We start from the raw sequence: 26,959 nt of genomic DNA on the forward strand, positions 1-26,959 counted from the left end.
CACTCCATGAGACTTTATGATTAATAGATCGTTGTTTAAAAATAAAAACAAAAAAATAAGTGAATAATTCAGCCATAAACACTGCAACTGTAATGCAAAGGCAATCAGGAAGCACTGTAACCTCAGATTTTTTTTTACTCTATGACTGCAACCATTTCCTGTACACAACAGCCAGCTTTAAGGCTCATTTAATTAAGAGCAGCATTGGTAAATCAAACAAGTCCTGTTAGGTCCAGGAACTGTATGACATACTTACTACAACATTTCCACCTTCCCCCCCCCCCCCCCCCCCCTCTCTCTCTCTCTCTCTCTCTCTCTCTCTCTCTATATATATATATATATATATATATATATATATATATATATATATAAATCAGTACACTAGCGTGTTTTTGTGCATATATTTCAAGATCTAACTTGATTTGAAATGCATTCATAACAATGGAGAAAAAATAGTTGTTACGGATGGAGGAAAAAGGGAGAGACTACAGTACAACCGAATAGGACTAACCAATTTTAACAATAGATTACAAGTGAAAATCATCTGAAGACTGTTTAGACTTTTGCTCAAAGGTTCAGAAATTTGCAATGTTCTACATAATTTCATACACCTTGGGTTTTAAGTATGAGAGACAGCACATGTTATGTATGAATTTATGTATATAGTGCTTGCTGACATTTTGAAGTTGTTGGCTAAACACTGACATGCACTTTCATGGTTAATGTCTACACCAACAAAATTCTTCTGGGTTCGGGATCATGTTACATAATCAAATACAACCAACGTTGGATTTCTATCTGTTGTGTAGTCTGTTATCAAGATACCAACACAACAACGGTCCTTGCAAGAACGGCCAAAATGCATGTTAAGACTAAATGGAACACAGTTGCAGATCCAGAATTTTATTATTACAATTCATCAGTAAACAGTTAACAAATCAGATGGCAGTTTGATAGTACTAATATACAGGGTGGTTATAATTAAACTTTCCCTACTTAACATGTTATAACACAGATACTAATTGCCGTATGAACACTGAACTTGCTAGTATTAAGAGGGGGGGGGGGGGGGGGGTGGTTAGGTGGTTAGGACATCAAACGGGCCGACTTGGAGCAGGAGAGGCATCACAGGACATTTTAATTTCCACTGTGTATACTTTCGCAAATAAATTCATAAAACTTTGTCAGCATCATCACAAAGGATTCAGGATTCACACTCATTGCAGTGGAACTTCGAAAACATTACTTTTTTTTTTTTTAATGTGAAATTTCATCAGTTTTTCACTTACTAATGGCAGCATTTGTTGCTATAGGTACACTTTTCTCCATAAGTAAGAGATTCTTCAATGAATTTTGCACAGCATACAAACCATACTTAAAAGTGTATGAAACTCTAGAATTTTCCAAGTCTATTAAAAACTGTGGTAAGAATTAGGTAATTAACTATAAAAGTTGTGTTTTTTCTAAACATGAACTTTAAACTATAGCAGCTCCTTTATTTTTTCATAAATTAAATAAATTCTAGAGTTTCATACACCTGTAAGTATGGTATGTATGCTGTGCAAAATTCATCGAAGAAACTCTCTAACTTATGAAGACACAAGTGTACCTATAGCAACAAATGCAGCCATAAGTAAGTGAAAAACTGATGAAATTTCACATTAAAAAAAAGTAATGTTTTCGAAGTTACACTGCAATGAGTGTGAATCCTGAATCCTTCGTGATGATGCTGACAAAGTTTTATGAATTTATTTGCGAAAGTATACACAGTGGAAATTAAAATGTCCTGTAATGCCTCTCCTGCTCCAAGTCGGCTCATTTGACGTCCTACCCCCCTTAATGTCCAGAGTATGGGGTGCACGATTTCCGTGTGTCACAGGACTGCTGACCAGTTCTAACTATGGCCAACAGGTGCCGTGATCAGTCATCATGATTCATACTCTCACACACCTGACCGTCGCAGTGCACTTATTGATGTGTCAGCACGAGCTTGGAGAAAAGGAGCAGGGCATTATTGGTGAAGCTCTATTATCAAAACAACAGTAATGCTGCAGCTGCACTTCGAGAATAGCATCAGCTGAAAGGATTACTGAAGGGTCCTCTTTCTCCACCTGCTGTGCGGAGCATGAAGAAGTAGTTCTAATCAATTGGAGAACTGGGCATCGCTCCGGCTAGAGGCCAACGAGCAGTTGCATTACACATGGTTGATGAAATCGCTGTTGCTATGGCAAACAACGCTGCACACAATTCCTGATCGTCAGGCAGTGCACGTGCTGTGTCACGACAGCTGAACATCCTGTAGTCCACCATACGGAAGGTGCTTAGAACCAGTCTCAAATGGTATCCATACAAGATCTATATCGTACAGCAGTTTGCACCACAGAACGCATGACGACGTGTTGACTGCACTCTCCACTTCCTCCAAGGATTGAAGCCGATGAGGGCTGGACCATCCTATGGACAGGCGAAGCTCATATTTCTCTGATGGGTTAGGTGAACACACAGAATTGCTGAGTGTGGGGATCTTCACCTCCAGTCACCGTGCATGAAGTTGCTCTGTATGGTGAACGTGTCACCATATCATTTGGCTTCACAGCTATGTTCATTAATGGCACATTCTTTTTTGAACAGGTTAGCACTCAAGGACCAAAGATGTGAAGTGTGAATGGACAGCATTACTGCGATATGCTTCGCCAGAATGTCATGAACGCCCAACAGCAGAGAGGCGCATTGAACTCAACAGTTTTCACCCAAGATCAGGCCCCACCGCACATCACTCGTGAAGTCGACATGCTTCTCCAAAACACATTTGGAAACCATCGAATTATCAGCTGACTGTTTCCAAATGCTCGGCTGGCATGATCACCTGATCTGTTTAGTTTCCGTGTTACAATGTGATGAATAGGGAAAGTTTAACTATAGCCACCAGGTACTTAGTTATACAACGGGGAAATCTACATCTAGTTTCATGAAAGTTATTCCATTACAAACAAAACACTGACATTTGTAGCTTTATGTTTCAACAACAAGTCTTCAGGGCAAAAGTAAAAGAAACAATTAAGAAAATTTTGCAATAAAGTTCATCTACAGGGTGTTACAAAAAGGTACGGCCAAACTTTCAGGAAACATTCCTCACACACAAAGAAAGAAAATATGTTATGTGGACATGCGTCCAGAAATGCTTACTTTCCACGTTAGAGCTCATTTTATTACGTCTCTTCAAATCACATTAATCATGAAATGCAAACACACAGCAACAGAACGTACCAGCGTGACTTCAAACACTTTGTTACAGGAAATGTTCAAAATGTCCTCCATTAGCGAGGATACATACATCCACCCTCCATCGCATGGAATCCCTGATGTGTTGATGCAGCCCTGGAGAATGGCGTATTGTATCACAGCCGTCCACAATACGAGCACGAAAAGTCTCTACATTTGGTACTGGGGTTACGTAGACAAGAGCTTTCAAATACCCCCATAAATGAAAGTCAAGAGGGATGAGGTCAGGAGAGCGTGGAGGCCATGGAATTGGTCCGCCTCTACCAATCCATCAGTCACCGAATCTGTTGTTGAGAAGCGTATGAACACTTCGACTGAAATGTGCAGGAGCTCCATCATGCATGAACCACATGTTGTGTTGTACTTGTAAAGGCACATGTTCTAGCAGCACAGGTAGAATAACCCGTATGAAATCATGATAATGTGCTCCATTGAGCGTAGGTGGAAGAACATTGGGCCCAAGAGAACATTTGCACTGAAATGAGGATTGACACATTGTTGGATGAACCATTCGCAGAAGTATACCCGTGGAGGCCAATCAGCTGCTGATAGCACCTGCACACGCTGTACATGGTACGGAAACAACTGGTTCTCCCGTAGCACTCTCCATACAGTGACGTGGTCAACGTTACCTTGTACAGCAGCAACTTCTCTGACGCTGACATTAGGGTTATCGTCAACTGCACGAAGAATTGCCTCGTCCATTGCAGGTGTCCTCGTCGTTCTAGGTCTTCCCCAGTCGCGAGTCGTAGGCTGGAATGTTCCATGCTCCCTAAGACACCGATCAGTTGCTTCAAACGTCCTCCTGTCGGGACACCTTCATTCTGGAAATCTGTCTCGATACAAACGTACCGCGCCATGGCTATTGCCCCGCGCTAATCCATACATCAAATGGGCATCTGCCAACTCCGCATTTGTAAACATTGCACTGACTGCAAAACCACGTTCGTGATGAACGCTAACCTGTTGATGCTACGTACTGATGTGCTTGATGCTAGTACTGTAGAGCAATGAGTCACATGTCAACACAAGCATCGAAGTCAACATTACCTTCCTTCAACTGGGCCAACTGATGGTGAATCGAGGAAGTACAGTACATACTGACAAAAATAAAATGAGCTCTAACATGGAAATTAAGCATTTCCGGACACATGTCCACATAACATCTTTTCTTTATTTGTGTGTGAGGAATGTTTCCTGAAAGTTTGGCTGTACCTTTTTGTAACACCCTGTATAAAAGGGAAGTATTAAGAATGATGCACATATTGCAGCATGACTTTTGTAGCAACTTACTTAGTATCTCTCTCAGTTATTGCTACTTGCATACTACATACATTTCAAGCTCCATAAATGCGTTAACATGAAATTTAAAAATGCTAAGATTTCTCTTGATAGACTCTTGTAACAGGTCAAACACCACACTCCCTTTTCAATAATTCTAATTAGCCTAATTCTCAAGCTGCATTATTTCTTTCACTCATTTAACTTATCTCCAACAAGAACCTACCTTGACACTGGATAACACACAGTAAAGAACACAAACTCTTCTCTGCTCCCTCCCCCTTCCTCCCCCCCCCCCCCCTCTCTCTCTCTCTCTCAAAAAAGTGGTAGCCAATGAACAACTGTTAACTAGAAATGTCTTTATGTCATTAATATAAAAATTAATTGCATTTTGTCAATGGCCTTTCCTTCACATCCTGCTTTTTCCACATACAGATAGATGTTTCTGTTATTAACATATCACAGTTGCCGCGTTTATATTGAAATGTTGTTAATGATTTTGTCTAAAATAATAAACTTGGTTAAGGTGATAAAATTTTATGAATTACTTGCATTGTGTGGATGACCCTTTCTTCATTTTCTGCTGTTGCCGTTTACAGGCATTTCTTTTATGGGTATATACCCAACAACCTGCACAATCTACATTGAAATATTACTAATGATTTTGATTCAAAGGCAGAAGCTACATTGTGGTGACTGACATATAACATAGCCCAAGATCTAGGTTAAGTCGGAAGGTAACAATCTGATTGAGAGATGGCCAAGCCGACAAATGTTGAAGTGAAACCTTGGCTGTGGTGACAGACTGATCTTTAACATAACTGAAGGTCTGACATAGATTGGAAGTTGATAGTTTCATTCTCCATTATTTTCTGTTTATTCGATTCCAAAGGCCATATACAGGCTGAGTCATATCGAACTATCCGATTTCATAAGGTCACTCACTGCCCGTATGCAGGAAGAATGACAGAGATGGCATTGTTAAACGCACAACGATGTGCTGTTTTCAGCGCACGTAACATCTGTGTCAGGACAACACTGTGCATTTGCAGTGGAAGAGAAATGGTACATCCATGATCTAAAAATGGGATGCGGGTCACATAAATTTTGCTATTGGTCATGATGATCCCATTCCCACTGAAACAACCACTAGGAATTGGGCATCAAATTTTAAAGCGACATTATCTGCACTGAAAAGAAAGCCACCAGGCTGAAATAGGACATTGTTAGTGGGAAACGTGTATTGACTATGGGCTTCCATTCAACACTCCCCCAAGCAACCTGTTCGTAAGCAAGTTGCTTCAATCAGATTATCTGCCAGTCGTGTTCAAAGAATCCTACAAAGAGACCTTAAATTGCGCACATACAAGATGCAGATAATGCAAGAGTTAAGTGAAAGAGAATTGGGACAATAAACAAATTTTTGTGGCAACTTTCTGCAGATTATCCCTCACACTTGTGTTTTGACCTGTAGTGACGAGGCCCGTTTTCAACTGGGTAGAACTATTTATAAACAAAATTTCTGATACTGGGCTGACAATAACATCCAGAACTTTCATGAACAATCACTCCACAGCCCTTAAGTGACAGTGTGGTGCGCTGTTTCAGATTTTGGTATCAAGGTCCCTACTTCTTCAAACAAAATGGTTAACCCAGAACAGCGACTTCTTCTGGGTATTGTTAAATACTTGAAAACTTTCTGCAACCAAAATTGTATGCATTACTGCACAATCATGACAAGGATAAATTATGGTTCCAACAAGATGGTGCTACATCCCATACATAATGTTGTTCAATGGAAATTCTAATGTTTCCAAGCTACCTTCTCTCTTACCAAGGTGACACAGGTTTAGCTCCTAGATCATCTGATTTAACCCCATGCAATATTTTTTTTCTCTTTTCTCTGGAGATATCTCATGGATAAGATGTACGCACATTGTACCTGAACTTTTGATGACCTGATGGCTGCCATCAACAAAGAAATCAATGCTATTCACTGGAATATGACTCGCAGAGTAATGGACAACTTCCATGATAGGCTCAGTTGTGTGGACAATGGTGGTGGGCATTTACAAGACATCATTTTCAAAACCAAGTAAATTAAAACTGCATTCTATATTCACTCAAAAATAAAAACAATTATATATAGTATCTCGCTTTGTTTTTATTAGTACCTTTTTGAAAGCAGAAAGTTTAATATGTCTCACCTTGTATATGGCAGAAATGCCAAAAGTAGAAACAGAATTAGTGGGGCGAAGATTCGATACAGATGAAGGAGATTTATGTGCAATCACAAAGGGTACTAAAATCCCAACAAAGGACGGCTTACATAAGATGTATTTCTCAAAAGTCACAGTGTATTCAGTCCAAAGGAAACTACTTAGAAGGTGACAATGCAAAAGAAAGTGTAGGCAAGACATAATAATTAGTGTATTTTGAGAACTTTTGGATACTGTCTCGTAATTACATCTGAGAAGACTGAACAATTATTTAGGGATGCAACAGTGCAACTGATTGGATTCTCCCAGTCTCTCTATGAAGACCACTTTGCTTCTAAAGCACATAAAATTCTTTATAATGTGTACAGGTGCTACTGTTTAAAGCTGGCCGTGCCTGCCAATTCACATTCATGTCAACACACATGTCGAATAGTCAAGCACAGATGTGGGTGTACACCGATTTTAATGCATACACCTATATGAGGGCTGTTCAATAAGTATCAGACTTTTATTTATAAAATCAATCTTTATTCAGATAGAACTGTTTGACTCTAACCACCTTCACAGTACAGTCCCCTTTAGCTTCTACACACCTCTCACAACGCTGCTGCCCCTGCTGGAAGAATCACTGCACAGCCTCTTTTCGTACAGTGCACAGCTACTCCTTTGAATTCAGCATAATAGCTTCCCTGTTCTGAAATATAGTGCCTTTCAGAGTCTTTTTAATTTAGGGGAACAGCCAGATGTAATTCAGAGCTATGTCAGCAGAATAGGGAGGCCAACAAACTACAGCCATCTTGTGTTTGGCTAAACAACTCTGAATTAATTGAGAATGATGAGCGGGTGCCACCTGCCCGCTGCCCCAAAGTCTGGCTGTTTGCATCTCCCTGCTTCACTAAGGCATCGCAGAACCTCCTGGTAGTACTCCTCATTGACATTAGTACCTTCTGGGGTGTACATGTGACAGACAATGCCACAGGAGTCAAAAAAGATGGTCAGCACAACTTTCACATTGCTGCAGACCTGCCTCACCTTTTGTGTCTCGGGGATGATAGATGCTCCCATTGCAATGACTAAAATTTTGTTTCTGGGTCATACACGTAAATCGAGGACTCACCACCAGCAATCACTGTATTAAGGAAGTTGGGATCGCTGTTCCCTGTATCCAGCATGTCCTGTGCAATCTTCAAATGAAGTTGCTTCTGCTGTGTTGTCAGAAACTTTGGTATACATTTTGACGGGATTCTCCAGAGGTCCGAATGATCTGTTAAAATGGAATGAATGAATCCCATACAAATTTTAACATCATCAGCAAGTGATTCATCCATACTGCACCACCAGGGTCCTTGTGTGATCAATAACAATGTCATTTGCGGATGTTGATGGCCCACGTGAATATGTTTCAGTCTTCACTGATGAGCAGCGATCTTTGAAATACTTTTAACAATCATTTATCTGTGTGGTACCCATTCCTTCATTGCCACACACTACTCAAATCTTGCGGATTGTTTCAACTTGAAAATCACCAAGCTTAAAACAAAATTTAAGTCAATAATGTTGTTCCACTTTTTCTGTCATTCTGCCCACAACACAAAATCCCACAACTACCACTTACACATGTTCACTTGTCAACAGCCTAGCCAGAGACTGGTTGTTTCCTTAGTCATGGGAAGAAAAATAAGGCACACGCGCTACGTATGTCTACAAACATAGATGGTGCATGAGGTTTGATGCCACTGCTAGTTTCAACAATAAAAGATAAGGTCAGACACTTTTTGCACAGCCCTTGTATAATGTCATGTGCTGTCACCTAGCAGCAGCTATGCATAATTAACCTCCCTGCCATAAAAGTCTATACTTTTGTCAGCATGTGTTTAGGAAAGCCACACAAAGATATAAATTAATGAACATGCTATCTGTATTAAAATACATGAAGAGTGCACTTTCATAATACCTCTACAACTGCTCTATAGTCGGTAAAATTATTGGATTCAAAGCAAAAGCACTGATGGAAAGCTGAAAGAATGTATCTATAACCCCCCCCCCCCTTTTTTCTAAGAAAGTACTCATAGATTGCCTGAAAACTTAACTTTCAACTGAAGATGGTAAACATACATACTATATTCATTCATTCCAACTCAAACACAAGGGCTGCACCTACAGCAAAATACACGCCTGGAAATTTGAAATAAGAACACCGTGAATTCATTGTCCCAGGAAGGGGAAACTTTATTGACACATCACATGATCACACTGACAGAACCACAGGCACATAGACACAAGCAACAGAGCATGCACAATGTTGGCACTAGTACAGTGTATATCCACCTTTCGCAGCAATGCAGGCTGCTATTCTCCCATGGAGACGATCGTAGAGATGCTGGATGTAGTCCTGTGGAACGGCTTGCCATGCCATTTCCACCTGGCGCCTCAGTTGGACCAGCGTTCGTGCTGGACGTGCAGACCGCGTGAGACGACGCTTCATCCAGTCCCAAACATGCTCAATGGGGGACAGATCTGGAGATCTTGCTGGCCAGGGTAGTTGACTTACACCTTCTAGAGCACGTTGGGTGGCACGGGATACATGCGGACGTGCATTGTCCTGTTGGAACAGCAAGTTCCCTTGCCGGTCTAGGAATGGTAGAACGATGGGTTCGATGACGGTTTGGATGTACCGTGCACTATTCAGTGTCCCCTCGACGATCACCAGTGGTGTACGGCCAGTGTAGGAGATCGCTCCCCACACCATGATGCCGGGTGTTGGCCCTGTGTGCCTCGGTCGTATGCAGTCCTGATTGTGGCGCTCACCTGCACGACGCCAAACACGCATACGACCATCATTGGCACCAAGGCAGAAGCGACTCTCATCGCTGAAGACGACACGTCTCCATTCGTCCCTCCATTCACGCCTGTCGCGACACCACTGGAGGCGGGCTGCACGATGTTGGGGCGTGAGCGGAAGACGACCTAACGGTGTGCGGGACCGTAGCCCAGCTTCATGGAGACGGTTGCGAATGGTCCTCGCCGATACCCCAGGAGCAACAGTGTCCCTAATTTGCTGGGAAGTGGCGGTGCGGTCCCCTACGGCACTGCGTAGGATCCTACGGTCTTGGCGTGCATCCATGCGTCGCTGCGGTCCGGTCCCAGGTCGACGGGCACGTGCACCTTCCGCCGACCATTGGCGACAACATCGATGTACTGTGGAGACCTCACGCCCCAAGTGTTGAGCAATTCGGCGGTACGTCCACCCGGCCTCCCACATGCCCACTATACGCCCTCGCTCAAAGTCCGTCAACTGCACATACGGTTCACGTCCACGCTGTCGCGGCATGCTACCAGTGTTAAAGACTGCGATGGAGCTCCGTATGCCACGGCAAACTGGCTGACACTGACGGCGGCGGTGCACAAATGCTGCGCAGCTAGCGCCATTCGACGGCCAACACCGCGGTTCCTGGTGTGTCCTCTGTGCCGTGCGTGTGATCATTGCTTGTACAGCCCTCTCGCAGTGTCCGGAGCAAGTATGGTGGGTCTGACACACTGGTGTCAATGTGTTCTTTTTTCCATTTCCAGGAGTGTATAAAATGCATTTAATTAAAATACCACATTCTAATTGAGGTATACAACAAGTGACACAAAGATGTAGTCTAACCATCTTTATATGCGTTGTCTCCAGAAAATCCAGAATAATCAAACTTGCATCTGGCGAAATGTTAACTCAATTGTTTCCTATTTGCAGCACCTTGCTGCTGAACTAGCATGTTCACTGTGCTCAACTGTTATGAATGGTTTACACGGTAACAGTACTTGTGCCATACACATTCTACAAGACTTCTTGGCATGCCTTCCTCCAATAACTGTGGTCTTTAAAATACAGCCAAAACTCATGAATATTGTCTCTGAAGAATTCCGTAAGTTGCTTCTATCACATAAGCCCAATAAAAATATGGGAACACCATATTATTCTTCCACATTAGGGCTGAGCACAATAAAATCTCAATTATCCCAAAAAATTTCGCAGAGTATACAAGTGGTCATCATAATGTCAGTGAAGAAACTGCTGCAAAACTGTGTCGATATGCCATGTAAATGTGAAGTTGGATGCAGCTGCAGCCGACTAACATTGCTTGTTAAATATCTCTCCATGTAGGAAAGCAGTTTTTAAGTCGAGAATTAAGATTATGGAGTTACAGACATTTCACAAGTCAATCTTTTCATTGAGAATAAAAGTAGTTGCTCACTTGAAAGTAGCATATGAGAGTTGAGATAATACTTTCAGAGTGATCGACAGCTGCCAGTTAATGCAACAATCATTGAGTTCCGTAAGTCTTCCTGGATTTAGGCAACAGCATCATCCATAAACAGCCAAAAGGAGTTTCCAATAATATGCTTATGCATAAGTTCATTCCTTTGCAGTTATGTGGAATTTTCAGTTCTTTTTTCCCACGGATTTTCAGCTTCATTTTCATTATAAAGAACTGACAATCCATCATTCAAATGAAAACAGCACATACCCAGAGTCAAATATGCCAGTTGACCACAATCCATAAAAGTGAGTTACATGTATTGTGTCTTCAATTATGATACACAGAATATTTATTTGCTGGATAAACTCTGGGACAATAACACAGAACAGCAAAGAGAATAGCAAAGCATACTGATTACTTGGCCATGGTGGCAGCACCATTTACACCCAAGAATGAGGGAGGAGAGGTACTCTTGCAAGTACAGGGCTGTCTGTCACACACTGCACGTCTGTTCGTGCCACTAAATAAAATGCCCATTTACCAGGGGCAATCAAATGAAAATGAGACATCTGGAAAAAGTAAGTAAACTGCTTACTATTTCAAAAGTAATCACCATAACGGTTAATACATTTATCCCACTGAGAAACAAGATGGTCTATGCCTTCATGGGAAAATGTTTGCAGTTGCCTACAGGACCAACAATTTCAACCAGATGTGCACTTCTTCGCCTGAAGCAAAGTGATTGCCACAAATATCTTTCTTCAGGGCTGTACAAATATGGGGATCACATGATGAGAGATCAAGATTGTATAGAGGATGTGTGATGGCTTCCCGATGAACTACTGCAGCATACTCTGAACAACTTTGGTAACATGTGGGCAGACATTATCCTGCAACAGAATGATGTCATCCATCAAAATTTCTTGACATTTGGATTTGATGGCGAGCTTCCAAGTTTTGCAAAGTGTCCACATACTGCTGTGCATTAATTGTGAAGCATGCTCCAGAAATTGAATAAGATACGACCCCTTGCAGTCAAAGTTAAAGGTCATCATGACATTCCCAGAGCTGGTGTGCCTGTTTCAACTGCACTGCACAAACTGTGTGTTAACAGTTACAGTGATTAATTTTGAAATGATGACCAGTTCACTCACTTTTTCCCATCTGTATCATTTTCACTTGGCAGCCCCTAATAGAATAAGAACAGGAACAACACATACAGTATGTCTCGACTCTGCTGCTTATGACATTTCACTGGCAGTATCTGAAGAACTACCTTCCCCGGATATGTCACTATTTTCCACAGCCATGTCTACTGTTCCCCTACATGCTGTTTCAGTCATGGATGATAATGTCAGCTCTTTGTTTGAATCTATGTTAACTGATTTTATTATATTTTACTTTCCTCATCCATCAAAGTATCTACCATCCAATAATAATCACACACTTTTTTGGCATGATACACTGTGTTTCTAGTCTTCTACTATCACAATAGGAAAGGTTAATGATACAGCAGCAAGAGCAAACTGGCTATGTGGTCTAGTGGCAGGTGTTTGTGGCTAGTAACGCTGTCTGGCACAAAGGTCTGGTAGGAGTCCACTCAGCCTTGTGATCTCAACTGGAAAGCTTCTTGAATATAAAAGCACATAAATAATGTCTAAAGGCTTTCACTAGACTAGGTGACACACAGCATTTATTTATCAATAGCAAAAGTATTAGCCATTACTTTTCTGGTTAAATAATAAGGTGATTAGCATATTACATCTATGTATCGTATTTTTATAGACTTCAAAATAGTTTTGTAGGATTCAAGTATACATGCTATGATGGTGGTAGGAAGGAAGCCACAGTCTTGCAAAATTTTGTCACTGCAATATAATTAATGCTCAAAGTAAAGTTTTTCTTCTCTCCACATACTTTTTATTTTTTTCTGCTGATTTCTACATGTCAGTCTGAAGTTCACTTGTTGTAGTCACAGAGGAGAAATGAATACTAAAAAAACTCTGCAGTCACAACAATAAAGCATTGCTTATCACTGTTGTCTGACAACAACCTTCGTGAACAGTCACTTCGGAACATTTATTCAGTGTGTACAAATTCACTGTTCATTTATACAAACAACTGGCTGTTTTAATTCTGAAGGTTCATTTTTTCATAAAAATTCAAACATAGTACATTATTTTTACAAGTATGTTCTCTCACAAATGATTTATTGACTGTGGTACGTTTTAAAATCAGAGCCCACAAACTAAATTCTTTCTCAGTTTCATCACTAGTCAGGTGGTCTAGTTCTGTGCATCAAACATTTAAGTCTTTGCAAAAGTGGTATTCCCTTTTACTGTTCATAAAATTGCAGAAATTGCTGTCTAATAACAGATTTATCTATGTCATCAATGAAATGTTTATAGTGTGCATTCACTTATTCCGATTTGGGACAGATATCTGAATTATTTGGCACTGTGTGTTGCTCCTTCCATAATTTGCATACGACTGACTTAATTAACTTTGTCAACAATTGCTTGCACCTTCTGTGACCTCTTTCTCACATTTCTCACTCTCACTTGCAGTAAAATTGATGACTTTAATAGGAAACTGTGACAGGTTCTGATGAAGGTATTTTTTCATGGCTACCATTAGTGCTCACATTGAGAGGTAACAATGCATGCTACCTTGAACTGGAACATGGATGTGCCTGGTTATGTGACAAGTGAGTTCCTGCTAAGGACAGGTAACAGGTTTGCTTTGTTGTAAAATAATTATGGGGGACAAGCATTACAACAACAACAAGCAAAAGTATTTTTCTTTATAGGAAACTGCCAGAAGACAGGGAGTGATCAGGACAACATGAATAATTTCAACAGGATCTTTTGCCTTTTCTTGGATGTGGTCCATTTGTGTACCATTTAGAGACTCTAGAACTGATGCGATCTTATTTTGATATTTCTAAGATGTGATGCTCACAATGCTGGCTAACATGGTTTACTCACAGATTCAATCATCACAGGTATTTAAAGTGTTGATGTGTGTCAGGAAACCTCTAACATGCAAAAACTCTGGTGCATTGTGTAAACTAGCAAAGAGACTAATGAACACTGCTGTCTACAAACAATAACAAAAGAAGGATGTTAAGCAACTGAAGATGGGGCTCTGACTCCCTAAATGTATGCTCTAACACAACAATAAAAAAAATGAATTTTCTTGAAGGTTGCATGGAATTTGAACTTCTTTTATTGGCAACAAATATTATTGAAACCCATGTCACTTCATCAGATTATTTATTTTCATAAGGTATGTAAACCACATGTTTCCAATTCCTAGCTTTCACATACATTTGTTTCCAATACTCTGAAGACCATACCCCACTCCACAGTTAAAATCCAATGTCTGCAAAACTCCCTTAACTGCTATTTCATACCTTATGCGTATCTGCTTACAGTATTTTCTGCACTCTGTACCATCTTTGATTATAGAGCTTAACGTGTGATGAATGCCGTCTCATCACTTACCAAATTTCCAATAAAACAAGTAACTTAATAACTAAGGCAAAAGGGAACATGATGAATGAATAAGAGAAGGGGGAGGAATTATGTTTTAGGAGGGAGAAGAGAACAGCAGAGACAACTGGTCCACAGTAACAAAAGTAATGAGAAAGTACTGTGAAAACTGGAATGCAAGCAGCATCAGGTAGAGGTAAATACTTTCAAACTTTTTGTAATGTAATGACATTTACTGGAACACGGCAAACCATTTTACAGTACATAACACATCTGAAGATATGCACCTCAGTATGGTACACTGAGAGGGAAAAAATGAGACTTCCATATTTGCAGCAAGTTCAGAAACTACCAGCATACTCAAATGCAAAATCGGCACAAAAACAAGAAAAGGTAACAGCTGGTGAGAAGAGAATGGGTATGGATACACACAATAAAAAGATTAAGTGATAACGCTAGAAGTACTTTTTATAATAAGCACTGCTTTAATAAGTCTATAATGTTATTTGTGTATATTAAATAACATTAACTCGAGCTAAATCAAATCACCTGATACACTAAAGACATCATTTTACGCCTATCTTTAAGAATGGAAATTCTACACTGTACTCATTTAGCTTTAGAATTCTTGAGAAAGTAACATGACCTACAAATTTTTATCTAACACATACACTTATGAGGACTCTGCCTGACACAGTTTGGACTTCAAAATGGCTTTCCACCCAATTAGTCTCTTCAAACGTGCCACAGTTTTTTAAAACAATAGAATATTTATCAGTTGGGACTTCTTTACCTTCTTCATGGTTTGTGTGTTAACAACATTCCACTAGAGGAATCACATTTTTATGAGATTAATGATGGCATCTCATTCAGGAAAAAGGGTTCAACATAAATGTCAATTGCTGCAAGTAATTTACGGGCAGGGGGGATGACATTATGGAGACACGTTACAAAGAGTGTTTAGAGGGCGCCATCACAAATCTACTAGTATTTGTTACATTCAACAGTTTCTTATTTTATTTGAAATAGTGTGTAGAACCAGTTCTTTGATAATAAAAGTACTATGGTTATTATGCCAAACAAGCAATACAACAGGCACCTCTGTGGTATTGACCTCCTGTGCTCCTTGCTGGATATACTCTTGTTTGAGGTACTAAAATAACAACAATAATGGTGGTGGTGGCTGGTGGTGCTGAAAAAATACTTATCAACCTGTTCCAGACACAGCAACACAATTAACTGCTGTGGGATTTAGCTGCCAATACAAAGCCGAACTGTTTCCCATTTCAATCTCCACTGCTTGTATTTGTGTTAAATTTGAAATCTTTGAAAGCTTTTCATGTCCCATCAATAACAAGAACAAATGGATATTCAGCTTTGATAAGTAAAATTGTGCAATGAGCCATCAACTACCTCTCGACTGAAACAACCCAGTTGTCCTTTAAGAAAAGGCTACATTACTGCACATGTTTAATGCCATCTCTAATGTTTACAGCAGCAACCATAAAATTAATCTGCTTTGGTCTCTCAAACTGGGGCTGGAGGGGCAGAGTAAGAGAGATTTATACACTGCACAGTCAACTCCACAGTACAAAGAAAACTTTACTCACTATAGTATTTCTATTAATTATAACCGAGACACTAATAGAATCAGAAATATTAGCTGTTTAGATGAAAACAAATTCCAACATTTAAAATACTGCTCATAATTGAACTGTTTTTGGTGCTAAACATTTACATACCAAAAACAAGTACTACACCCATAAGCAGTCTGTTCATCATCTTTGGAAAAAATTAATTACAGCCTTTAGACCATAAATCCCACAATTTATTACAATATATAACTTCTGAATTAACATTACTAAACAATTTCTTTCTACACATAACTCTTTTTCTGAAAAACAAACTACTACTTTTTTTGATAGTGTATATGATGCCAGGCCAATAAACCACGTAGTTATCTTTTTCTAGCTATCCAAGGTGAAAAATGTTTATTTATAGTGTCAAGATCAAAGAAAATGTAGCAACAAAATGAAGTACTTATCTTTAACAGCCAAGATATATACTATATATATGTAACTTTGCTTTGACACTTTGTCCAATGACAATCCAAATTACGAATATTTAAAATATTCATAGCTTACAAATTTTCAGCAATTTTTTTCTAACACCTCCACATTATGTTTAGATGCGTGTTTGTGTTCCCAACACCATTTGTATAATACTGTAATGACATGTAGTATCATACAGTATCATTAAACATATATAACAAAATAAAGCATCATAGCTGTGAAGATATTTCCTCACTGGTCCACGATTCGCACGGCCGCTTGTTAACCCTGTGAGTACCTGTGATTTCTGCCTGAAACCACCATTTTATTATTACTGTTTTTTAAATACCAGTGCCTTTCACATGAAACCACTTACACTATTGCAAGACAAAGACACCCAATGACACACTGAGCTACTTCTACAAATGTAGTGCATTGTAACAGCCACTTAAACAACATTCAAAGCAACAGTCAGCATGGAGACTGTGACATGTGGGTCTTTTTATAGTGGTCATATTGAGGAAATCACTGACAGTGAAATTAAGTATATCTAACAGTACTGTAACATAATTTTTATGAGTTTGTACTGCTGCTGTTATGAGTGATTTTGAAATGAAATCACGTGTAGCAGTATGTACTTTTGATACAAATGTATTAAATTTTAGGCCCATTTTTGCTTATTACTTAGGACTACAATTTGTTATGGGCATTACAAGTTCATGGAAGTGTCAAGGTGCAGAATTGTGTCTAAGAAATATGCAAAACTGCTTTCATATACATCTCATGAAGTGATGGGTGGTTGAAAACTGTATGCCCCAGTGGTTCTAATAGGAAATCACAACTTTATCCCAACTGACAGTTTACTTTTTGCCAATTTATTCATGTATTCATTACTTACTGTGATAACGAAGGTTAATTTCATGAAAAATTTTGAAATTATATTCCAAAGTTACACAAACTCATTAAAATAATTGACTGTTGACTTTCTGCTAATTATTCTTGTATTCATTGTTCACTATGACGATAAATGCTAATTTTCTGAAAACTTTTAAAATTAATTTTCTGACACTATTGTTGGGACTCAAAGGATTAACAGCCATACCTGTCTCAAAAACCTCGAGTATTTTGAGAACAGCTACATATTTATCTACAAAACAAATTATATATGATTAGTTACTGACTAGAAAGTGAGTTACAAAGCAGCAGAACAGTGCAGACGTCTTTCTAGATGGATTCATAATAGCAGAAAAAACTCACTAAAATGAGTATGAATAAAACAAGAAAGAAAACTGCAATGTTAAGTAATGCAATCAAGTGTTTGAATTTGTGTCTAATAGTGATGCATAAACAACTGCAATGATCTCACTGTGATCAATCTAACATAAACCACTACACTTTTATTAATAAAAACTTCTAAGGTGCAATGAAATGGGCTCTTTTGAAAAACATAACGTGCATATTTTCAAGTAATATTCTTCAAATAATAAGCACTGTGATAAGAGCAATGGCTTCGCATCTTATAAATTATGAGAATGGTTCATTTCTCAGTTTTTATGCTTGTGAATGGGAAATGTTTAAAACTGTAATCACATAACAGAGCCAAATGAGAACCATCACCCAAATCCATTTTAATATATAGTCAGTCTCTTGATGTATCATACTAACGCAATAGTAATACAATGCAACGAGGCTGTTATAATCTATAATGTATGGGCATTTGGTTTCTGATCTAAGGTAGCCAAGGATATCATCATAAACAAAATTCTGAACCAGTAAATACATTTACTTGCAAGCAAATAAACTGTTTTTGTGAACCATGCCTGATACACCACAAACATGAACATTAATCCCTCACCCCTCCAAGATTGTACAAGTACAGATACGTACGTGTGAACACACGCACACAAGGAATGGAATATAATCTACATCATAGCTACCACTCTACAAAGTCAGTGAGCAAAATTAAGTATTATTTCATCCAGTAGCAAAGCATGACGAGTAAAGTTGATAGATGCAAATTTATGCAAGTGATTATGTTGTGGAACAAAAACATATGGATATAGTCTGTCATGTTTCTGATCCTTCAATAACTACATGGCCATTCCCTGAGAAAAGGAACATAAAAAGTAAGAACAAAATATTTTCTTATTACAAATCTGACAACTAGTTCTAATAGTTGAAACAATTTTTTTATTAATTGAAGCTCAATTTCAAATGTTAAGAAGTGCTGGAACTCAGTAAACAGTTTTATAGTTTGACTAATATTCCAGTTTCTGGGTACCCTCGAAAACTAATTTCTTAAAGCAATGAAACAAAATATTGTAAAGGCATATATAAATAAAACATCTCTGCAAAACTATACAAATGACTTAAGCCAGTTCATTTAAACAGCTTTTATTTTCTTAGTAAGATTCCCAGGCTGATTTTTTTTTTAATTGTTATCTTCTGTCATTCCATTACTGAAAAAAACCTAAAAAAATTTCAATACCAATGAAATTTTATGGAAAGCTGGTTGCTTACACTGGATTAAAAGAGTTAAAGACTTTTTTGGGCAGGTGATTTACATTGAGGATAGTTATGGAATTTCATTCCTTGGAAGGAATGCAGCAAATGAAAAGATATTTACAAATTCCTCAATGGAAGACAAATATTGGGTGGGAATAGCCCAATCTGCAGAGAAATTGGCTGCATCTACTGTAGATCAAAAGGGGTAAGTACCATTTTCCCCACCCAATCGGCAATGTGTCATTGCATAAAAATAAAGTGTCATTCCCTTACTGGGGATTTCTTTTTTTTAATTTCATTAGTAAAATACTTGTTTAATGCATTAATCTTCTACACAATTTTGTTGAGCATTTATTCCTCTCTGCAACAAAAGTTCTGTGAATTTTTATACAAAATGGGTGAGCTGAATTATTATTGTATTATAAATGAGAACAATATGCATGACTGAATTATGTCATTTTGTTGCCCAGTCTCAGTATATGAATGGAACGTAAAATGCTAACTCATAACAATGTGGAACAAGTCATTTTAAAAATGGTTCAAATGGCTCTGAGCACTATGGGACTTAACATCTGTGGTCATCAGTCCCCTAGAACTTGGAACTACTTAAACCTAAATAACCTAAGGACATAACACATCCATGCCCGAGGCAGGATTCGAACCTGCGACCATAGCGGTCACGCAGTTCCAGACTGTAGCGCCTAGAACCGCTCGGCCAAGTCATTTTACATTAACATTGCAATGCTTAAAGTGCAAAATAATTCACTGGCTTTTGTTCAGTCACTCATGGAGCTATCCTACACACAAATGATTTTGTGCGACAGCACTCGAAAATTCAAACAGAATCATGGAAAATACAGATGTGTTACTTTGGAATTGTTTCTCCGGTAGGGAAATACTTTAATGCAAGTGCTGTCTACCTCTCTTCTCAATTGTTTTCAATATTGTAACTAACAAACAAGCTTGTGAAATCTCTGAAACACCAAAGACTGAAAATCAAGTGTACTGACAGTATACCTATTGCTTTCAAAATGCTATTGAGAAGAAAGTATGAACCTAATTCACACCTCATGTGGCTTAACAACATCAGTAGAGACTAAGAGGAAAGATAAAAGGGTTGAGGTGATTGGAAATGGTAACATAAGTTCTGAAAACAACTACAAAGCTGAGCACTTAGGTCAATGATACTGGTGACCAAACCCACACTTCAATTTATGGAATTTCATACAGGCACTGACAGCATCTGAAACCTCCCAAACAAAACTCATTATCACCCATCTGTAATGTATGAAACAACAAATTACAATAGCAATAAATAGTCTCTCATTTACACTCTGAAAAATAAAAGAATTTCTATACTAGCCTATCTGAAAACCAACTACTGCACCACTGGACCTAATGGTGACATCAATCAGAACTAACGAACGAAAACACTAGAATGTGTACATAGACCAATGACAGACAACACTACAAAAACAAAACGCTTTTAATGATTATGCAACTAACATGAAAAGTGTACAATCAACAGTGTAGTGTTTGTAGATTCAATATCCCACTTGAAACCACTTACTCGCTCCCAGTAGAAAAAAATTATTGGTGAAACATTTAATCTACTATGACAACAAAAATCTATGGGAACTGCACACAAATGACATTATAAACCAGAATTTACATCTGGCACAGACTGATGAGGATAAAGCATTAGCATCTTCATTGAAACTGTAACTCCAAACACCAGAAAATGGACAGACCTGTATCGCACACAGGAATCAGAATGGTATCTGTCCTAAATTAGACATAACTTGCAACAGTACAGGTGTGTGTGTGTGTGTGTGTGTGTGTGTGTGTGTGTGTGTGTGTGTGTGTGTGTGCAGTAACTACAACAAAACTGATGACACATACCAAAGGAATACCTTCTACTTTTTCAACCCAAATTTTTCTTCAGATAGCATATGATATATTTGCGTCATGTCTAATAAAGGTATTTGAAAATCTGATTCGATTTTCTGGAAATAATCGGCAATACAATATCATATTGTAATTGTTATCTATTAATTACACCAATAATACATCAAATACATATGAAGTGAAAATATCTTACCTATTGTCCTATTGACAAATAAATAAATAAAATAAAAACTTACATTTACTAACCGGCACATTTCCTATCAAACAAAAATTAGAACTTTCGTTGAAATATAGGTACATAGGAATCTAGACTCGCTATCTAATAATAACGCTAATGATAAAACCGAGACTCAACAATCAATTCCATTATTTGCATACTACTGGACACACAGACGGAGGAAAAGGAATAAGTCGAAACACTGACACTTGGAACAAAACTATAAAAATATTGAACACTGTTTAAATCAAGCTCCCACACCTCACACGCCACAACTAACAAGAAGAACAATTACTGTGCTAGCGACCCATAACAGAAGTTTCGCAGATCATCAACTCTGCTTTCTAAAATTCGGACCACACACACACACACACACAAACACACCAGCACCACCACCACTTTTAAAGGCTTGTGATTAAATCACTTACAGTTGAACACAAAGAGTTGGGCAGACAGTTGGTTTACCACCTGGATGATTACACACAGGTTGCATATTTACATGTTGCATCTACGGAGAAATTCAACGCTAGAAGCACTTCAAGGTCACGCTATTCTCATCACAATCCGTTCATAATGCCGGTGAATTCGCGTTACTGATGACAAGACCGAAAATATTTGCACAAAACACAAACAATTCTGAAACCGAAGTTACGCCTACCGCAGAGTACTGTACCATATCACTCCTTCACAATGCCACTGACATTACACTTACAATCGTTAGCCCAACGCATAGGCGATATTTCCGCGTACAACAATTGAGTTTACATGTCGTGTAGCATTGCACTTGCTTATAAACATCCCACAAAACTATCCGTCAAATAATTAACATGGCGGACGCGAAAGTATTACAATTTACGGATAGGATTGTATCAGACGTAGCACAAAATCCGTTAACTCCTTGTATCAATGACCGAACTGTAGTACTTAAGAGATTTACCTTATACACTGCAAGAACTGGTTTTCCTTTGCAGGACGAAAAAGCCGTTTCTAAACATCCTGCATTCCACATACCCTTGCCAAACGACGCCATATTTCCAATTTACTTCGTCTCATAGTAGCGCCATGTCTCCAGTCCTCACAGCCTTCTGGCCTTACCACTAGTAAACAAGTATAACTATCTTTGTTGTAGCAAATTTAGAGAAACATTTTTCATCGAAACGTATTGTTAACGTAGTTCACCCCAACTGCTCTAGCAGAAATGGCTAAATCCGGTCGTCTGCAAGGGAAATTAGGTGTAAAATTCTTTATAGTCTAATCAAAGAAAATAATATAAATCTTTATATCACTGGCATTTAAAATAACAACATAATAGCGAGTGTTTAAATGACTGTAGGAACCAATAATACTATTTTTATTTATTTATTAGTGCATTTTGAGACTGAGCTAAACGTATGGGCTCAACCAGCCATGACCTGCAATTGATGTGTGCGTGTGTGTGTGTGTGTGTGTGTGTTAAGTTTACAAATGTCAGTTTTTGATACGTGCAGTAGAGATTTATATATTGCAGGTAATGTGCTGTTGAACGGTTGATTTCAAGATGTGTGTTTCAGTATTTGTTCGCGAAGGAATCCGGATTTTTGCATGGTTTTACCAAAGTATATTTTCGGATGGTGCATATTTAAAACATTCCAAAATAATATGGTTAAGAGCTTCGTCGTCTTTTGGATATTCGCTGCATTTTGTATCACTCAGATCCTAAACAGTTGCGACGGATATGCGCGTGTCCCAAACGTAATCGAATAACTTACGTTGTTTCTCCTCGGAAGCTGCTTCTGCCTGTGCCACAGTTTTATGAGAATAGTGCACTGGACTTAAGTGAACGAAAACCCATTTTCTGCCGGGGTTTTTGCCACTGCTGCTCTCATTGCCCGTATGCCTCTTTCCTTGAAACGTGGAGAAAGTCGGAATATGGAAGCTATATAAATTGTATTTTCCCTTCCGTGAAGCTGTCTTTTTGCAAAATCATCTTCTGCTTCACTGTGCCAAATACCCGAGTGCTCCATTAACAACATTAGATGAACGGTTTTATTTTTTCCTTCACTTCCATTACTAAGCTATTAGATTTCCAACAACCGATGCTTTTTTGGTTCCAAAGCACTTCTACAGAAGGTGAGAATTAAGGCCAGTTCACACTAGCCACCGCTCCACATCACGTTAAAACATTCCACAATACTTTTCAAAAGCCGGTATTCACATAGGCCGTCAACGGACCGTCAATTTACGTCACGTCAGAGTTTCTCAGGAAGAAAGTTTTGACGATCTCGTCGTCTGCTATATGTACCTTCACACGTTCAATAATATTGTCAAAATTGTCAAGATATGGACCGTCTTGGGACCCGTGCGTATTGTATCGTCAGCACTATAAATATTGACGAACAGTATTGATGGCTCTCAAAATATTCTCCGTATTGTCAATACATACCGAGCGTGTGTGGTCAAGTATTGACGGTTTGACAACACTCTCCATTCAGATGTCGACAGTGGTTCATTAATCAGCCACACGGTATTAGCGCGCACTGTTTTATTTATTCAATTCGCCTTTGCGCTTGTCATACCTCAGATTGAATTTTTCAAGTACTGGCAGTGTTTTAACACAAAACAATTTTAACAGACCTGTGTAAGGGTAATCATTGTTAATGTTAGTACCACTTTAGGACGTATAACATTGTTTATTTTATTCATTTGAAAATAAGTCATATATCTGCAATAACGAGTAAGAGGCCTGCGAAATGTTATTTATTTTTTTCTTACACCACCGATCTGACTGTAATTTACCGGTACCGTTTTCGTTATTTAGCTTACTCGTAAGTCCCCCTATGTTTTGATGAAAATTGGATAGTTTGTTTGGCGTGTTACTTATCTTGGTGGATTCTTCTTTCATGTGTCTGTGGTTAAAAAATCCTTCAGGTAAGAAGGACACTTTACATCTACCTGCTGTTCTGTGTGCTTTCTGGAATGGTGTTGATTTTCCTTCTGTTGATGCTGCGGCTGTCTTTTCTACTGAAATGTGAAGAAGCTGTTGACTTGTTTGTAGATGAGTGCAAAACTGAAAGATGCACGGGTGTAACAAACAATAAATGGGCCCTCTCCTCCACGCTCGCACACAAAAACTACAGTTTCTCATTTCAGAGTTGTGCTGCGGATGGAACAGCGTTGTCAGCCAGTGGCCATCCAGTCTCTGATTTAAACCGCCTGCCCGTTGCATCCCTCTTCAGTCGCTCCGTGTGCGGACGGCCGTCACCTCGTAAAATCGCATTCTCAAGTGAAAATATGGTTATTTCCTGATTAATCGGGAAAGACCCAATTTTTCTCTCTTTGTACCAGTTTCCCAAAAGGACTCATTCGGAACACTAAATGCCCCCATTTTCAATTAAGGGAATCGAAGAATTATATTCCACTGGTTCAATATACTGATGTATATTAACATATACCATATAAGCAACCAGTAGCCGCTTGCTCTCCTGCTATGTCTAGTTTGCTTGATTTCAGTAGGATATGCTGTATCACAAGCATTGGTTGGCTCTGAGCACCATGGAACTTAAATAACACAAGCATTATTCACTTGTTCATACTGTTTAGTAACTAGCGTTCCATAAAATCTATTACCATTGTAGTTCTTTTATGTGTTATTATAGTGTGTGAGTTCTCATTGTTTTGATTCCCACCAGCGATACGTAAGTGCTATTTCAGTGGCAGACATACAGAAATATGGACTTTCGTAAACATGGTGAAAAATCTGACGTAAGTCATCGTATTGATACGCAAAAGCACAAAAGAAGTACTCAAGGAGAGGTATACAGAGTGGTCCATTGATAGGGACCGGGCCAAATATCTCACGAAATAAGCATCAAACGTAAAAAACTACAAAGAACAAAACGCATCTAGCTTGAAGGGGGATACCAGATGGCGCTATAGTTGGCCCGCTAGATGGCGCTGCCATAGGTCAAACGGATATCAATTGCGTTTTTTTTTTTAAATACGAACTCCCTTTTTTAATACATATTCGTGTAGTACGTAAAGAAATATGAATGTTTAAGTTGGACCACTTTTTTGCCTTGTGATAGATGGCGCTGTAATAGTCACAAACGTATAAGTACGTGGTATCTCTTAACATTCTGCCAGTGCGGACAGTATTTGCTTCGTGATACATTAACTGTGTAAAAATGGACCGTTTATCAACTGCGGAAAAGGTCGATATCGTGTTGATATATGGCTATTGTGATCAAAATGCCCAACGGGCGTGTGCTATATATACTGCTCGGTACCTTGGACGACATCATCCAAGTGTCCGGAACGTTCGCCGGATAGTTACGTTATTTAAGGAAACAGGAAGTTTTCAGCCACATGTGAAACGTCAACCACGATCTGCAACAAATGATGATGCCCAAGTAGGTGTTTTAGCTGCTGTCGCAGTTAATCCGCACATCAGTAGCAGACATATTGCGCTAGAATCGGGAATCTCAACAACGTCGGTGTTAAGAATGCTACATTAACATCGATAGCACCCGTACCATATTTCTATGCACCAGGAATTGCATGTCGACGACTTTGAACGTCGTGTACAGTTCTGCCACTGGGCACAAGAGAAATTACGAGACGATGACAGATTTTTTGCACGCGCTCTATTTAGCGACGAAGCGTCATTCACCAACAGCGGTAACGTAAACCGGCATAATATGCGCTATTGGGCAACGGAAAATCCACGATGGCTGCGACAAGTGGAACATCAGCGACCTTGGCGGGTTAATGTATGGTGCGCCATTATGGGAGGAAGGATAACTGGCCCCCACTTTATCGATGGCAATCTAAATGGTACAATGCATGCTGATTTCCTACGTAATGTTCTACTGATGTTCCTACAAGATGTTTCACTGCATGACAGAATGGCGATCTACTTCCAACATGATGGATGTCCGGCACATAGCTCGCGTGCGGTTGAAGCGGTATTGAATAGCATATTTCATGACAGGTGGATTGGTCGTCGAAGCACCATACCATGGCCCGCACGTTTACTGGATCTGACGTCCCCAGATTTCTTTCTGTGGGGAAAGTTGAAGGATATTTGCCATCATGATCTACCGACAACGCCTGACAACATGCGTCAGCGCATTGTCAATGCATGTGCGAACATTACGGAAGCCGAACTACTCGCTGTTGTGAGGAATGTCTTTACACGTATTGCCAAATGCACTGAGGTCGATGGACATCATTTTGAGCATTTTTTGCATTAATATGGTATTTACAGGTCATCACGCTGCAACAGCATGCATTCTCAGAAATGATAAGTTCACAAAGGTACATGTATCACATTGGAACAACCGAAATAACATGTTCAAACGTACCTACGTTCTGTATTTTAATTTAATAAACCTACCTGTTACCAACTGTTCGTAAAAATTGTAAGCCATATGTTTGTGAGTATTACAGCGCCATCTATCACAAAGCGAAAAAAGTGGTCCAACTAAAACATTCATATTTCTTTACGTACTACACGAATATGTAATAAAAATGGGGGTCCCTATTTTAAAAAAAACGCAGTTGATATCCGTTTGACCTATTGCAGCGCCATCTAGTGGGACAACCATAACGCCATCTGGTTTCCCCCTTCAAGCTAGACAAGTTTCGTTCTCTGTAGTTTTTTCGTTTGACGCTAATTTCGTGTGATATTTGGCCTGGACACGATCAATGGACCACCTTGTACAGTCTAAAACTCGCATTCTTTTTTGTGTGTTTAAAACCGCATACAGGAAAGGAAATG

The 26,959-nt window shown here is 39.0% G+C and overlaps 1 protein-coding gene across 1 annotated transcript in view; it reads right to left on the reverse strand.

Annotated features, from left to right (window-relative positions):
* LOC126184214 (serine-rich adhesin for platelets-like) overlaps positions 1–22,272 on the reverse strand; it is a 216,105-nt gene extending 193,833 nt beyond the window's left edge. Inside the window, exon 1 of the mRNA XM_049926582.1 lies at positions 22,139–22,272. Within this exon, the coding sequence (XP_049782539.1) occupies positions 22,139–22,231 (93 nt within the window). The 5' untranslated portion in view covers positions 22,232–22,272. The remainder of the gene's footprint in view (positions 1–22,138) is intronic.
* Positions 22,273–26,959: the final 4,687 nt, after the last annotated feature.

Source organism: Schistocerca cancellata, chromosome 4 (assembly GCF_023864275.1).
Source record: "Schistocerca cancellata isolate TAMUIC-IGC-003103 chromosome 4, iqSchCanc2.1, whole genome shotgun sequence".
Classification (NCBI taxonomy): Eukaryota; Metazoa; Arthropoda; class Insecta; order Orthoptera; family Acrididae; genus Schistocerca; species Schistocerca cancellata.